This window comes from Poecilia reticulata, chromosome 11, assembly GCF_904066995.2.
Source record: "Poecilia reticulata chromosome 11, P_reticulata-male-v2, whole genome shotgun sequence".
NCBI classification, from domain to species: domain Eukaryota; kingdom Metazoa; phylum Chordata; class Actinopteri; order Cyprinodontiformes; family Poeciliidae; genus Poecilia; species Poecilia reticulata.
The window spans coordinates 27,228,559-27,243,584 of NC_088840.1; the positions used below are offsets into that span (position 1 = coordinate 27,228,559).

The 15,026-nt window shown below is 39.4% G+C and overlaps 1 protein-coding gene across 5 annotated transcripts in view; it reads left to right on the forward strand.

Moving 5' to 3' along the window:
• Window positions 1-15,026, forward strand: part of pvrl2l (PVR cell adhesion molecule related 2 like) — a 328,950-nt gene that overhangs the window by 131,137 nt on the left and 182,787 nt on the right. For all 5 annotated transcript variants that reach the window (XM_008422834.3, XM_008422835.3, XM_008422836.3 and 2 more), the window contains exon 2: window positions 10,854-10,966. In XM_008422834.3, coding sequence (XP_008421056.1) covers window positions 10,854-10,966 — 113 coding nt within the window. The remainder of the gene's footprint in view (window positions 1-10,853; window positions 10,967-15,026) is intronic.

Below are 15,026 nucleotides of genomic sequence, written 5' to 3' on the forward strand. Positions count from 1 at the left end.
AACAGAGCAGCAGTTCCTGTTAGGAATGTCGTGTTCTTCAGCTTTTGGTCATTTATTTCAACTCTTATTTTCATATCTATTTATGTGAGAGTATTATCGTGACCTAACATTTTCATATCTTATACTGTACTGTAAACATAGTAGATATAAATGGCATACATACATAAAAACTGCAATGATTTGTTAAAATAATTTGGAAAACACTAAATTTTTTTATGCAAAACATTTAACCTCTGCTCTGACAAATATCTTAAACCACAAATTAGATCGCCCAACAAATCCTCCCAGAGAGAAAGTGGATCAATTTGATGAATAATAACTTAAGAAAGAAGATAAATAGCTTAAATTAGAATATTTTTTGTGCTTTATGTATTTGTTTTTATGTCAGTCTTTGACCTTCATGTTGTGAGTCTGATATTTGCTTGGGTTTTTATATTTGCTTCCTCATGGCCCCCATTTAGCCCGCTTTAAAGACTTCCTGGCTACGCCCCTGCTCAGCAGCCTTAAGGAGCATTTCATGTAAACATTAATATTCAAGCATTTATATCGTACAGGTGGTTAAAACCAGCAGGTTTGATGCTCATTAATAAATATCATCAATAATAAATATTAAGCTCTTTGTTCTGCTGCTGAAAAATCTCTCCAAAGCTGACGTCCATGTAGCTGCACTGTGTCTCTGCGTTCCAATTTTCACAGCCTGATCACGACTCACTTAAACTTACTTCATGTCATTCTGCACAAATACAATCCTTCTGACATAACTTTTTTAAATAAGCATTTTGGATATTATGTGGAGAGTCATTTTCAGTCCAGCATCGTTTAAGGAGCTGGACTTTGTTTCTTGGTTAACAACCCCTTAGTCTAGTTCGCTGGTTTGAGCCTCCGGTTGTACCTGAGCATCCTAACCTCCATCGCTCCATCTGAGGGCGACGGTCTGGTTTCACTTCCAGATGTTGTGACGCATCTGAAATTGTCTTTTTCGACTTGTCTTTTCTACCAACTGCACAGTGATGCAGTTGGTAGAGCTATTGCCTTGCAGCAAGAAGGTTCTGGGTTCGATTCCTGGCCCCTGTCTTTCTGCATGGAGTCTCCATGTTCTCCCTGTGCATGGTGGGTTTTCTCCAGGTACTCCGGTTTCCTCCCACAGTCCAAAAACATGACTGTCAGGTTAATTGGCCTTTCCAAATTGCTCCTAGGTGTGAGTGTGTGTGTGCATGGTTGTGTGTCCTGTGTGTCTCTGTGTTGCCCTGTGACAGACTGGCGACCTGTCCAGGGTGACCCCGCCTCTCGCCCGGAACGTTAGCTGGAGAGGCACCAGCAACCCTCCTGACCCCACTGTGGGACAAGGGTGTAAAGAAATGGACTTGTATAAATCTGGAGTTTCTGTCCTCAGATCTGAGATATAATGTGTATATTTCACTCTGTAACTTGAGAAATCTTCAATAAACTAAAGCTTGTGCACCAAATTCTTGTTTGTATGTGAAAATCTGACTGCATGTTTACATTCTTTTCATTGTTTCAAACTATGTGCCACTTTGCTAGAACTGTGCAGATGAAGCTGCCACTCACCAGCCTATGCTTTAGAATAAAGTTGTTTTGAAGAACTGTGCTGCAAACATGGAGACCATGACATCGTGATTAACCGTGATTATTTCTGTCAGCTCTAACAGGAGTCTGTTCATGTTAATCTGCCCTGTAGTTTCTAACATTTAGCTCAACTGCACATCTTCCGCCTACTCATTATGAGTAGAATTGCGTTTATGTGGAGTGTCATGGCCTCAATGTCCCTTCTGAAGCTAAATGTGGCAGAAAGTCTTTTCAGTTCTCTCTCTGCATCATCAAAAAAAAAAAAAACATCTTGATTTAACTTGAAACATTAGAAGTTTTATGTGAAACGCCAATTACTGGGGAATCAGCCTCGACTTAACAGATCGTTTACACACTGCATCTGCAGGATGGTGTTACTGCTGTTATCACGTGGGTGAGTGAACGCTGTGCATCTATAAAAAAAACAAAAAAAACATGCTAAGTTTTCAGAAATAGAACCCAGCAGGCTTCCTGCCCGTGGAGCACTTTCGCAAACAATGCAGAAAGGTTTTATGAAGAGGTTTTATAAACCCACGGGTCGGATTATTTTCTCAGCCCACAGTGGGCTACGAAACACTTCAGTCCCAGTTGGGAAAAAAAAAAAAATCAACATACCTGAGAGCCAGTGGGTTGTCAGCTGACGGCATGGTAATAGAAAAGCCACCCACAGTGTAAACAAACCAATTACTGGAGCTGCCAGCTGCACATTAGCAGAGCGCTGACGTTAAAAGGCTAAACTTCCTTCAGTTTCTCTTCAGTCTGATTTAGTTTGTCAAATTTTATGCATTGTTCATGAGATGAAATTTCAGATTACGGTGCAACTGAGATACTTTCTAACTCATCTTAAATTCTCAACTGAAGGTCTTCCTCCTGCATCACCACTCAACTCTTTGTGTTTTTCCATCGCAGACGCAGCTCATAAAAGAAGCTTTAAAGTCACACGAGGGACAAAATCACACTGAATATTTAACAACAAACCACAGAGATTGCAGGCAATGCTTCCCACTTTGCAGTTTTCTCTTTAAAATCTCCCTCGGATGCATTACTAGGTGGTTGTAAACTTTACAGGGAGGAAAGTATTAACCCGGGAGGAAGGATAGTCTTGCCTGAATGATCAGTGGAGTTTCCTGACCACAGATCTGAAATATCCGATTTTTGAGACTCCTCTGCTAATCTGATGAGGTCTAAGAGGAAAAAGCATTGTTTTAATAAACAATATTCCTTCATTTTGTGCTATAATAAAGAGTTTTAGAGCATTTCATGCATTTTTCTTCAAAACTAATCTGATGTTCCAATTAGTTTTTCCTGGAGCTCATAGGAATCTGTTTTTGAGAAACGTCTGCAGATTAAATCATGAGTTTGGTATGTTGATGAAGAGTTAGCAGCTTTTTGGGTTTAATCGTAATTATTCAACCAGTCTGTGTTCTGGGGGGATGAAACATTTGTTTGGAATAAATTTCCCATCTTGGGTGTTGACTAACACAAAGCCAAGAGTAAAAATATGTGGTTGTTCTGCTTTTATTGGCCTAATTCTCGTTTAATAGGTGTAAGCATTGACTTGGAATACAGTTTTACTGATTTGAAATAAAATAACAAAACCAAGCTTGTGGTTCCGAAGCTGAATTGCTGCACCACTAAATTCAAGACAATGACTGAAATTCTCTGCTTTTGTTTAAATGGTTTGAATGATGGTTATTGGGCTCAATTTGAGCTCCATTAGCATCATTGTGGAAATAAAAAAAAAGAAACTAAAATCCTCACACGTTCACAGATGCCAGGAGCTTTTGACTGCCAGCGAACGCGATGCTTTTCTCTTTTTTTATCGCAAACCAAAGCCATCGTCGTGACAACTAATCTCCTCTTTCTCCTTTCCCTCCACCTCATTGTTGATCAGTGGCCTGTTCCTGTAAGAGCCGCAGCAAAATGCGATGATTATGAGCTGTCAAATGCCAATTACCGGTAATTCATCTCTGCAGTGAGGGGTAGATGAGACAGTCACTCCACGGCAGCCGTCCTGCAGCTCTTCCTGTCTAATTCACGCCACCTTTGAACAGTTATCTGGATGACATTAATGGGAGATTTGAATGGATGCTGGTCTGTTTATAGCCTGTTCCTTGTGTGGAATACGTCAAAGCCTTGTGGTCTTCTGTTTCCAGGATTACATTTCAAAATGAAGATGAATTAAATGCATCACCAGATAATCATGTAAGGGATATTTTTACACCAACAGTGGAGTGGATGGCTTCCTGTGTGTGAAGGTCTGAAATAATCTGTAGAGCGTCTTGCCAGAGTTATGTTTGTCACCTGAATCTTCGCTTTCATCCCCCCCCACTCTCACCTGAAACACTTTTATTCTCCTAAAGATGAGCCACACAACCCCTGGGATCAGCGACCGAAACGTTCTAGCAGCACTCGTACTGATGGCCTGGAGCTCTGTTTAAACCTGATTGCCTGACGCTCTCCACAGCTGTTTCTCGGTTTAAAGACGCCACGTAGTCGTCAGCCTGCAGTTACTCCTGACTGGTAAAAAGCTGCTGGATAGAGATATGATGGAGTCAAATGATTGCACGGCTAACCCCCATGTAGCGGCTCATTCTGCCGAGGCAGACGCCGTTTTACTGCTGGATGAACACACAGATGTGATGGGAGGAAAAGTAGCCAATCCTGCCACTATTGAAACTGAAATTGTCTTTTCTTTTAGCTGAACAACCAACTACCAATTACTTCTCAGGCGTCAGTGACTGAAAAAGCATCTTAGATGGGAAAACAGGTGTTTCTCATCCAGAGCTTGTTTAAGCCACAGTGTCGTTTTCGAAATTTTCAGATTGTGCCACAAACTTTAAAGCACTTTTGTGGGATTTTAAACACAGTGATGCACAACCAGACTGATACAAAAACAATAAAGATATTTCATTTAAAAAACAGAAAGGTGATATGTTTAGACATATTCAATAAATTAGAACATTATTAGAAAGCTCATTTATTTCAGTAACTCCATCACTAAGTGAAACACAGACAGATTAATTCCACACACGCTGATGTTTTCAAGCCTTTTTCTCTGTTAATTATGATTTCTGCTTGCAGCTAATGAAAACACGACATGATTAGAATATTACATCACCCAATAAAAAGCACATTTTTAATTCAGAAATATGGACTTAATGGAAACAATGTTTATATACATTCAGATTTATTCAATGTGTCTCTATGTTCAGTCTCATTTTACCCTAATGCACATAATTAAAGTCACTTTATTGGTAACTAAATTTGTGTAACTCCAACTGTTTTGTGATGTTTGTGGTGGCAACAAAAGCTTTTTAAACATTAGTGAACATTTTTTTTTGCATGTTTGTGTGACATTCTCACAAAACTGTAATTCTAATAAATCCCCACAACCTCTGAAGCAAAGAGGAGGGAGCGTCATACTGCGGGACCACATGAGTGAAAAAAATGTGCTGAAGAGTTGACACTCTGAACTGTATCCATGGCAACCCGAATGCCCGAGGATGCAGCAGAATGAAAACTCCTAAATGCTTCTGCAGACGCTTGGCAGAAGAGGAACACTGCTGTCTGATAACCAACTGAAGCACGCTGCCAAAATTCACACAAGAGTTTCTGAAGAGAGAAAATCTGGCCGAGAATGTTGCCTGAATGGAATCCAACTGAACACCTTTGGGCTTTTTTGTGGAGATAGTTGCAGCTGAACGGCAAAATCCATGAAACAAAAAGAAGTGAAGCGGGAGAAATATTTCAACTCAGGGCCCCTGGATGGAGGCTTTTTTCCCTCCACAAATCTGATGCAATTAGTTAGAGGAACAAATTAAAACCCTTTGAAATCCTGAGTCCATGTTACACTGGCTGCTGTAGCTTCAGTTTGAGCCGTTAAATCCAGATATTTATTCCCTCCTGTCATTTGACAGCTGCTGGAAATCACCCCGATACAATCTGACACATGTGACATGGTGACAGTCTGACAGGGGGGAAAAAACCCTCCAAAACAAAACAGCTGTGCATCATTGCCTTCTATTAGTATGTGATTTGGATGTTAATGTGGATGAGTGAGCACCCCATCAGCATATTCCTCCTGTTTACACTGCACGCCGTCTACACGGGGAAGCGCCGCATAAACAGGCAAATGCCACAAGCCTCTAAATGTCAATTAAGTGTGATTCATCTCTCCGGAGCGCAGGGAGGCAGGCAGAGTATGGCCATTCATTTAACCGCCTCCCCTCTTCCACTTTCCACTCCGTGTAGCTGGAGCTGCAGCGTGCAACAGTAGAATGGGAGGCAAATTGTGGGATCATTGGGGTTATAATGGAAAGGATGGGATAGATAAGGTTTATTGAGGTGCATTGACACCAATTTCCCCAACAGCTCGTCGTGCATATGTTTAACCTTCTTTCTGAAAAGCATAAAGGCAACCAGTGATTTCATTTGACAAAGATCCTTCTTCCAATAATTGTCTTTGTTGAATTACAGCTTTTCAATTGTTAAAGCTGGATGACGACAGCCGCTGGCTTCGTACTGAGAGGAAAAGGAAAAGTTTCCATCTAGAGTTCTGCATGACAACCATAAAGAATCTGTCAAATGTATATTTGGGACATATATGAGTAATGTTTGTCATTGATATGGGCTCTGTTGATTTTTATTGTGTTCAGTAGACTTGGTTCAGTTGGGGACCAAATTCCATTTTCTGAGGAATCATATTTTCGTGCTAGTAGGATTTCTGTTTCATCGTTGGTAAAAGAACCCAAACCATTTTTCTCTCTGGCACTAGACTTCCCCATTTCTTTTGGTTGTTTTTACCCACAATTCCCTGCGCTATCATTCATTTCCTGATTTTGGAGCAGTCTCCGATCCGCATGGCATTCACATGCATTCAAACCGCGCCAGAGTTCACTTCAACCAAGCTGAGGCAGAGGTTTGTAGAACATCAGAGTTCAATTACAAATTCACACCTGATGTGCTGAAGCTTTATCAGTCTATCTGGCCTGCTGTAGTGAAGAGTGCTGAGCCTGAAGCTGTTTCAACTTTACCCTGTGGTCAAGAGATATAAATTATGTTTAAAAGATGGAGAACTAGATCAGCTGCTGTCTGGAGATCCCTGAGAACGGCGAGTCCAGAGGAGCTGGAGCAGCCAACACAGTCTTTCTTTCTCTGTGGGCATCATCAAATTACGTGCACAACCTGTAACAATGTGGTCAGCCATGCATTTTAAAACTGGCTGCGTTTAAACAAGTCTATAGTCCAGGACTCGGATCTTTTTTTCTGTATTCGGCTTTGCAAATGTTATGCCCTCATTTCTTACCTAAGCATTTCCATACCTGCCATTTGAACCCTTCACTTTATTCATTTTCAATCTCAAATGTCCAGGAAATGCATTTCATTAAATGATAATTTTTCAGAGAAACCAAGTGTCAGTTTGGATCTCTTTAATAAGAACAATGTTTTACAGCTGGTTGGTGTGAATGCATAAATAATCTCTCTATCCTGATCTTGTTCTGGAGTTTAGTTTGAGGAACTTAATTGTCTCTTTCCACCTTTTAACTCTCATCCCGTTCTGCTTCTTCTTTTTGACCGTTTTCAAATGCACTCCCTGTCTCTCCACCCCTGAGTCTTCTCTGCCTACAGGCTCTCCCTGCCTTAGTCATAACTTTAACCCCTTTACATTAATAAATCTTTTTCCTCACTTTCTTTCCGCGCTGTTATTTTATTCTGTTGCATTTATCAGTCTCTGTAATTTCCTTCCTTCCAGCTTCTTGTACACTTTTCCTGACTTTTTACTCCTTGATTCTTTTCAATATTTAATATCATGCTGCTTTATTTCTCCCCATCGTTTCCCGACGTTGCAGCAGATTTTCTCTTATTATTTTTTTGCTATAAATAAATTTTTGACATCTGCAAATAATGTAAAAGTTCGTGCCTGTTTTTGTGTTTCTGGTGTGTGTGGATTTTCTTATCAGTTTAATGGGATTAGCAGGATTTATGTTGATGAGTTAATTGAGAGGAAAGAGGAAATATAAAAAGCTGATGCAATCTTGGTTCTTTGTGTAAAACCTGGTTAAAAAGTGAAGGTTTGATTTCATGTGTTTGTGTGAATTACATGGAAGTGGGAGCCTTATTGCCCCCTCAGGGTAAAGACTGAGCTTCAGTGTCTGAGTCGGTCTCATCTACTGACATTACAGTGAGAGGCTCTGATTTATGCATGCAGCAACACCGCTAAGCATGCATATGACTTCACGGTGAAAACAAAAAATCCTCATTCTTCCACGTATTTGTAGTCACGCGGCGACATGCATGCTGTAAATCCAGCATAACCCGGCATCGCCTGAGGCACACGTGCACACTTCTTCTTCTATTTTCTTTGTTTGTGTGACTGTGTTTTACAGCTGATTTGCCGCCTAAATCCTCCCCGGCCCGTTCACCTCCGTGCAGCTGCTTGTAACTTATTGTCCTAATCAATCCCTCGCACACTAAGAGGCTTTTTCAGCAGAACCACCCGGGGTTAGCAAGCAGTTAGCGAGCGCTTATCCCCTTTTCTTGCAGGGAGAGCGAGAGGGCCGGCTCCGAGCAAGAATTTTATCTTTATAGGCCCACAGGCAGGCTGAGAGGGGAGCTGCAGGAGAGGAGACCCTGGTTGGATTTGATACTGGGCCTGCAGAGGGTTGGTGGCGGGGGGTGCGGGTCTCCGCATGAGGTCAGAGAAGCAGGGTGAAACAGAAAGTAGGCGTCCAGAGTTACAGTAGAAGTTACTGAAGTGAGAAACAAAAAAAGGGATTTGACTGTCATCCCCAAACAATGAAAACCTCCTCAGAAAACGTGGCTTTCATTCTCCCAGATGCTGGCAGATTGTTGGACCGCATCACACACACAAAGGATTACAACTTCTCTGTTTTCCCTTCTTGTTCCTCCTCTTTCTTTCTGCTTTTCTTTCATTTTCTCTTTGAGTCACTTTCTTTCTTCCTCTCCTAATTTAAAGTGTAACAAGTTCATTACGGTGCATTAATCTTAGGAAGTACACACACTGTGTTTCTGCAACATGTGTCATTTCTGAACAAAGGGCAGAGGCAGCAATTAGTTTTGCTGGTTAGAAACTTCCTGATGAGGATTAATTCATAAAATGATGAGCTATTGTTTAAAGCCAGCAACAGTTAATGTCAGATTATGATGAATTTCTTTAGCAGAAGGTAGAAACACAGAAAAGAAGCATTAAATGTGACTGTTGGTACTTTGTTTTTCGCAGAATTTGGCTGAATATTCGCAGAACTTTGTTTCCTTTCTGCATTTAGATCTTTTGATGATCCTCTACATCAGCTTTATTTTGTAATTCTGTCAGAACTAGATTAGGAAATGTCGACTTCAGACACTAAAAGCAACTTAAGCTGACTTTAACAAATTAAATTTGGTTTCCCAGGAGAAGTGTGATGCTGTTCTATTTTTTACAAACTCAAAACATAAACTGATGGAAAATCTTAAACCAGGAAGACATTTTGAGTATTTGTATTTCATGCTGACGGGTCACCAACTTGTAAGCAGAGGTTCAAAATTTGTATATTAAGAAAAAGATGTGTAAACAGAAGTAAGAGAGAAAACTAGAGAAATAGATAATTAGTTAGCTAAATTACTTCTTCATCTCAATTTTTAGCAATCAGAGCATAATGTGAAGATTGTTTTGTAAGGTAAGTGTTTCTGCATTCTGAGCTCCAGTAGGTGGCGGTACTGTACACTAAACGGTTGTTTGCCAACCGCCATTAATACACGAAGAAGACATGCTGCGCTGTCAATCATTTGTTGCTCGTTAATGATAACTGACGGCGTTAAAGAACCTTTCTCTCTTGTTTTGCTCTCCAGTAATGTGAAGGATTGTTCTTAGATTAATTTGAAAGAGTCTGTCGTTTGAAGAAGCCAGAGGTTTGTTTGTTTTCTTCAGTGGTCTTACGAAGTCTTCTTGAGAGATATATATATATATATATATATATATATATATATATATATATATATATATATATATATATATATATATATATATATATATATATATATATATACCTGTAGACTTGACAAGTTTTACAATAGATGCAATTCCAGTCCTCTAACATCTTTTTCGGTTTTTAGCGATAAGTACTGCCACTGTATCGACACTGGTTTTGTTTAGCAAACACTGTTGTTGTTGTCACCTGACCTGCGCATGCGCTGATGGATAAATATGCTGGGGCGGACTATTTAGTGTGCGAGAAGCTGTCGGCTTGCTTCTGTCGTACATTTCAGATAAAGTCCGATCAAATCCAATAGATTTAGGTGTATATCGGACCAATTTCCGATATCAATACTGGATCGAAACATCCCTGATGGAAGAGAGAGACTGGCAAGGATCTATCCATGGACAGCTATTTTAGATCAGGAGGTTGGAATAAACATTCCTGCTGTAAAGCAAAAGATGGCCTAGTCGAGGAAGACATATGCAGATTGACCCACATTTCTCGATTCTGAAGCCCAATAACCAGAAGATAACATCTGCAAGAGAAGAGCTTAGAGAAAAGAATATGCATCTCCAAAGTCCAAAGATTTGAAAAGTGGGACGAAGTTTGATTTTCTGACAAAAAAACAAAACAAACTGTAATCTGAATGTTTCTGATAGAAGATTCCTCTGGAGATCCGTCATGATCTGGAACTTTTCCTTCAGTCACACAACGGAGCTGCATGTTAATCAAGGGAATCGTTTCTCTCCAGTTTTCAGGTTTTGATGATGTTTCTGCTCAAATTTAAGCACAAGTGATACATTTTTAACCTTTTTTCTAAACTTGCTCATTAAAACCAGATCCTGCCGAGCTCTGAGACGCTGCTTGACTTCTTGTCTTGCTGCTCTCTTTAAGTTCAAGGAGGACGACTTCCCTGTTTGTTCTCGGTGGAGCTACGTAGGTCCGTTTGACCGGTGCTGCTCAGCAGAACTTTTCCTGCTTGGGGTTATAAGCTGATTTTGCTTTTCCATCAAAAGCAGAACATTCCCAAGCGGCGTGGCGTTCCTGGAGGCTCGCCTCCTAGCGCCAGCCCCCTGTGGGTGATTTTTACTGTAATAAGCAGGAGTTGAGATGAAAAAAACTGTCTGAGATGCTCCCCGAGGCTTGTTACCAAACATTTTTATCTCTAATTAAGTTATAGCTCCAGACGTATGCTATGTTTGTGCTCTGCTAGTCATTTTCAAATGGTAAAAAATTGAGTTTAGAGGAATTTTGCGAATCCTGATTTTCCCTTTTCTTTTGCTGCAGGTGTCGTTGCTCAGAAAGTGCGAGTGGAGGAAGAGTTGGAGGCGTATCCCACAGAATCCGTCGATCTGCGCTGTGAATTCGTCGATGGAGGGAGTTTAACCAAGCTCACACAGGTTGGCACAAAAACCAACACTGTTTTGATTAGCTTTGAATGCTTTGGCTTTGATGACTTTCTAAAGGTTAGAAGAAGGGGGCACTGCATTATTTTGGGGCTAAGATTCCTCCATCTCCCAAAAACGTTCAAAGAATCAACAATAAACATGTTTTTCTGAAAGGAGATCGACTTTCTGTTGAAAAGAGTTTCTTTTTATAGAGGTAAAGAGCAGATTTTTGTGGAAACCTGAGCAGCCTCCACAGCAGGATAAAAGCTGGCTCTAAGAGGCTCCATCAACAGATGGGTGGGGGGATGAAGCTCCAGAGGATGAGTGGAAAACATACTGATGGATCCCTTTTTACAGCAACATCAACACAAAGCATTTTTTCTGTGAATCTAAGCTTTTCTCTTAATTATTTCCAAAAATACTCTATTTTATTTTGTATTTTATTGCTATTTAACATGTAAGTAGTTGTGTTATTAATCATAATTTGCATTCTGCAGTCTTTTCCCCAAAGTATCAGAGCATCAGCTACAATTAAGCAAGACTTTTCTGAACATTGATTTGTTTTAACGATTTCCACATATTAAACATGATTCTTTGGTACAAACCTCTGATCTTTCTGGGATAGCATAATTTTTAAAGATTTGATTTAAAATGTTTGAATTTAAAACAGAGAATTTCAATAATACAAGAAAATGGACAAACACCAGACTGACATTTTTAACTCCCTTGCCTTTAATGACAGCCCAGCTTTAATGCAGGTTCAACTCTCCTATGAATGTCTTCCAAAAGGTTGAGTCTGTTTTTGTAAATACGTGGCAACTTTTTCACACCTTTTGTAATCAGACACTGATGTTGGACGAGAAGATCTGGCTTGTAGTTTGTTCTTTTTCATCCCAAAGGTTTTCTTTCTGGACTCTCTGCCTCTCAAGAATCTTTCACATCAGTCTTGCTTGCTCTTTACGTTCTGTGCCGGTGCACAGTGATGTTGGAACAGGAAGGACAATTGGAAGCTTGAAATTGTTCAGAATGTCTCTCTGTGTAGAGCCAAGATAATTTAAACCAGACTTATGCTTTGGATTACCAAACGGAAAGGTGTGAGTCATCACTCCAGAGAGCCCATCTTCGCTGATCTAGAATCCAGAGCTCCACTGCATCCAGTGCTTTGTGTTTCTGGATGTTTGATTTGCTGAATCACTCAGCAAATCAGTGATTCAGAGTTGCGACTTTGGAAAAATAATGTCAAATTAGTCAAGATTTGTAAATTCGCTTTGTTTCGATTAAGTTATTTACTTTATCAGCATAGTACAAATAATCTCTTTTGACACACTGCAAAAACAGAATCATAAGTATTTTTTGGTCTAGTTTTTAGTGCAAATAACTTTATTTTTCCCTATTTAAAGTGAGCTAACTTACAAGTATCTTTCCACAAGAAATAGGAGCTTTTTTAGGTTAATAATTCTTCATAGTGATGGAGGACTTGTTCCACTGATAGATTTTTTCACTAATAACAAAACATGTTCCCATGTTACAAGTGAAATAAGTGAAACTAGTCCTTTTGTTTTTCCCCAAAAATTAATAAGAAATTAACTTGGAACAAGTTCCTAAAAAGTTACTTGCAAGTTTTGTCTTATTTCAAGTGTACTAAGATATTTTTACTAGAAACTAAACTAAAAATACTTGGTAGCATTTATTCATACTGTAGACAGTTCAGTCCAATTTAATCTAACAGCAAATCACACAAAGTCACATTCAGTTTGAAAATGATGATGACATCTAAGATTTTCAAAGTCAGATTTTCTGACTCCAGCAGAACCAGTACCAGCCTCTGTATGGGCGGTGCCTCTAACCATTTGAAAAGTTGGACAGAAAAACAACAGAAATGCAGGGAGAACCAGGAGTATCAACCTACCAACTATATGTGGGAAGAAAAACAAAGAGCCTTGCGTTTACTCAACTTTCTGCCTATGTAACAGATTCATCTCTGCAGCAATGTTCTAATGAGCTGCAGACAAGAAATGAGAAGAAAAACCGCAGCCTTTGGCATTGATGTTACAGAATTTAAAAAAAAATCATAGGGAAATAAATGTAATCTAGCAGATGCTCTGCAGAGCTTCTGTTCTGCAGCATAAATAAACACGCCCACACCTCCATGGAAAGGTGCCACTAGTTGGTGTTTTGTTCAGGCGTCCTCTTTCTGCTGAGTGAGTCTGTGCATGCATCCACCCCTGCTGCTAAAACAAACAGCTGCTCTGTGCTACGGACAGCAAAGCGACCCGACACGTCTGAGTCTGTTCCACAGGTCAACTAAATAATTGCTTTGGTCAACAAATCCTGTTTTACAAACTTTATATTAGGCCATTGGCAGGCTCTGTTATCACGTACAGAAACATCACTGATTACATGAAGTTCTGGAAATAACTTGGCATTATATACGTCTGCCTTGCATCACAAATTTAAACCTTAAACATCACAGAGTTTAATGGATTTGCATAAAAACATCCAATGTAAGATCATTATGAAATTACATACACAATCCTCTCATTTCCAAAGTTTATTTTAATTTAGATTAGAATTAATCTAAAGGCTCTTTCTATGAAACAGATTTATATCCAAAAATATGTATTTAAATATGTCCAATCCTACATTGAAGTTCATTTCAGTATATTCTCAATATTGTAGTTACAGTGGACCATTATTTACAGGAGCTAGAGATCAGAAATGCCTGCAATTTCCCAGCTGTATTTTACTTAGAATATTTTAGATATGCTCTACAAAAAAAACAAAACATGCAAGTAAATTAAAGTTTATTTTCTGCACGAATTTCCACAAATGCTGAACTGTGAATTAGTCTGTACTCGGTGCACAATGTTCAAAGCTAAGTAGTAAACTGTTTTCTATCCGAGGAGCCCAGGTGGTTATATCAAGTTTTCTCCATTTCAAATGTGTGCAAAACTTTTTGTTATCCTGCTAATGTTGTGAAATGGTAAGAATTTCACAATTGCAGTGTTTATTTAAAATTAGAAATGAATTAATATGATATGTGGATAATTCTGCTCACACAGTAACGCGTATTGTCCAAGAAGACCAGTACATACAAAAAGCTCTGGTGTGATGTAAAAACATGTTTCCATTACGGTTTTTACAATTAGCCAGAGGAATGCCGTATTATAAAAACTGACATTAACTTCACCCAACCATCAGATATTAAACATGCAGCTGTGTAGGGGTAAACAAAGCAAACTAATTAATTCTGCAGGAGTTGTGATGGTTTTCATTCACTTCCTGCCCATTTCCAGTACGTTTCATAGAATACATAAACCCCCCGCATAAATGAGCTGTTTGCTAGTTCAGTTGGATCTTCAGGGATCTGCTGCCCTCAGGCTGCTGGTTGGAATCAATAGGTAATTTGCTCACATATACAAAATCTGAAATTGCACATGGATTCATTAGTCCTGTGTTTTATTTTCGCTGCAATCAACAACTGAACAGGGAGTCTCATCTCCTAATTTGAGATGATATGTGGCGTAGAGTCTGCATCCCTGTCTGTATCCCCCTCTGTTTCGCCGTTATTTTCCCCCTCAGATGTCATTCGTTTAGATGTTTGCTAAATGTGTATTGATGAGCTGTATTCCCTCTCCTTCCTGGACTCCCACTTTAGCCAATATTCGGCTGTCTCTTTGAAAACAGCAGAGAAAAATGAAATCAATGTGGGAAAGCATCACAGTGTTCTCCCTCAGGGCAGAGTCTCTGCAGATATCGATATTTGTCACAATCAGAAATCTCTCAAAGAAAAGCTTATAATGGTCCTTGAGAGAGAATCTGTAAGTAAAGCAAATCTTTCATTCAGTCCCGTAAAAGATTTATGGGCCCTTACCCAAAGTGTTTCTTTGTTCTTTTTTACCACTTTGGCTGATTTTGGTGCATCTCAGTAACTTGAATGTCATCAAAAATGAATCTATTTAAGTCATTTCTTTAAAAAAAAAAAAACCTAAAATTTCTGTAGTTGTACTGCAATGAACTGACTGTGGAGGATATGTGGCAGGAATAGTAATCTAAAAAAGAATCAGTAAAG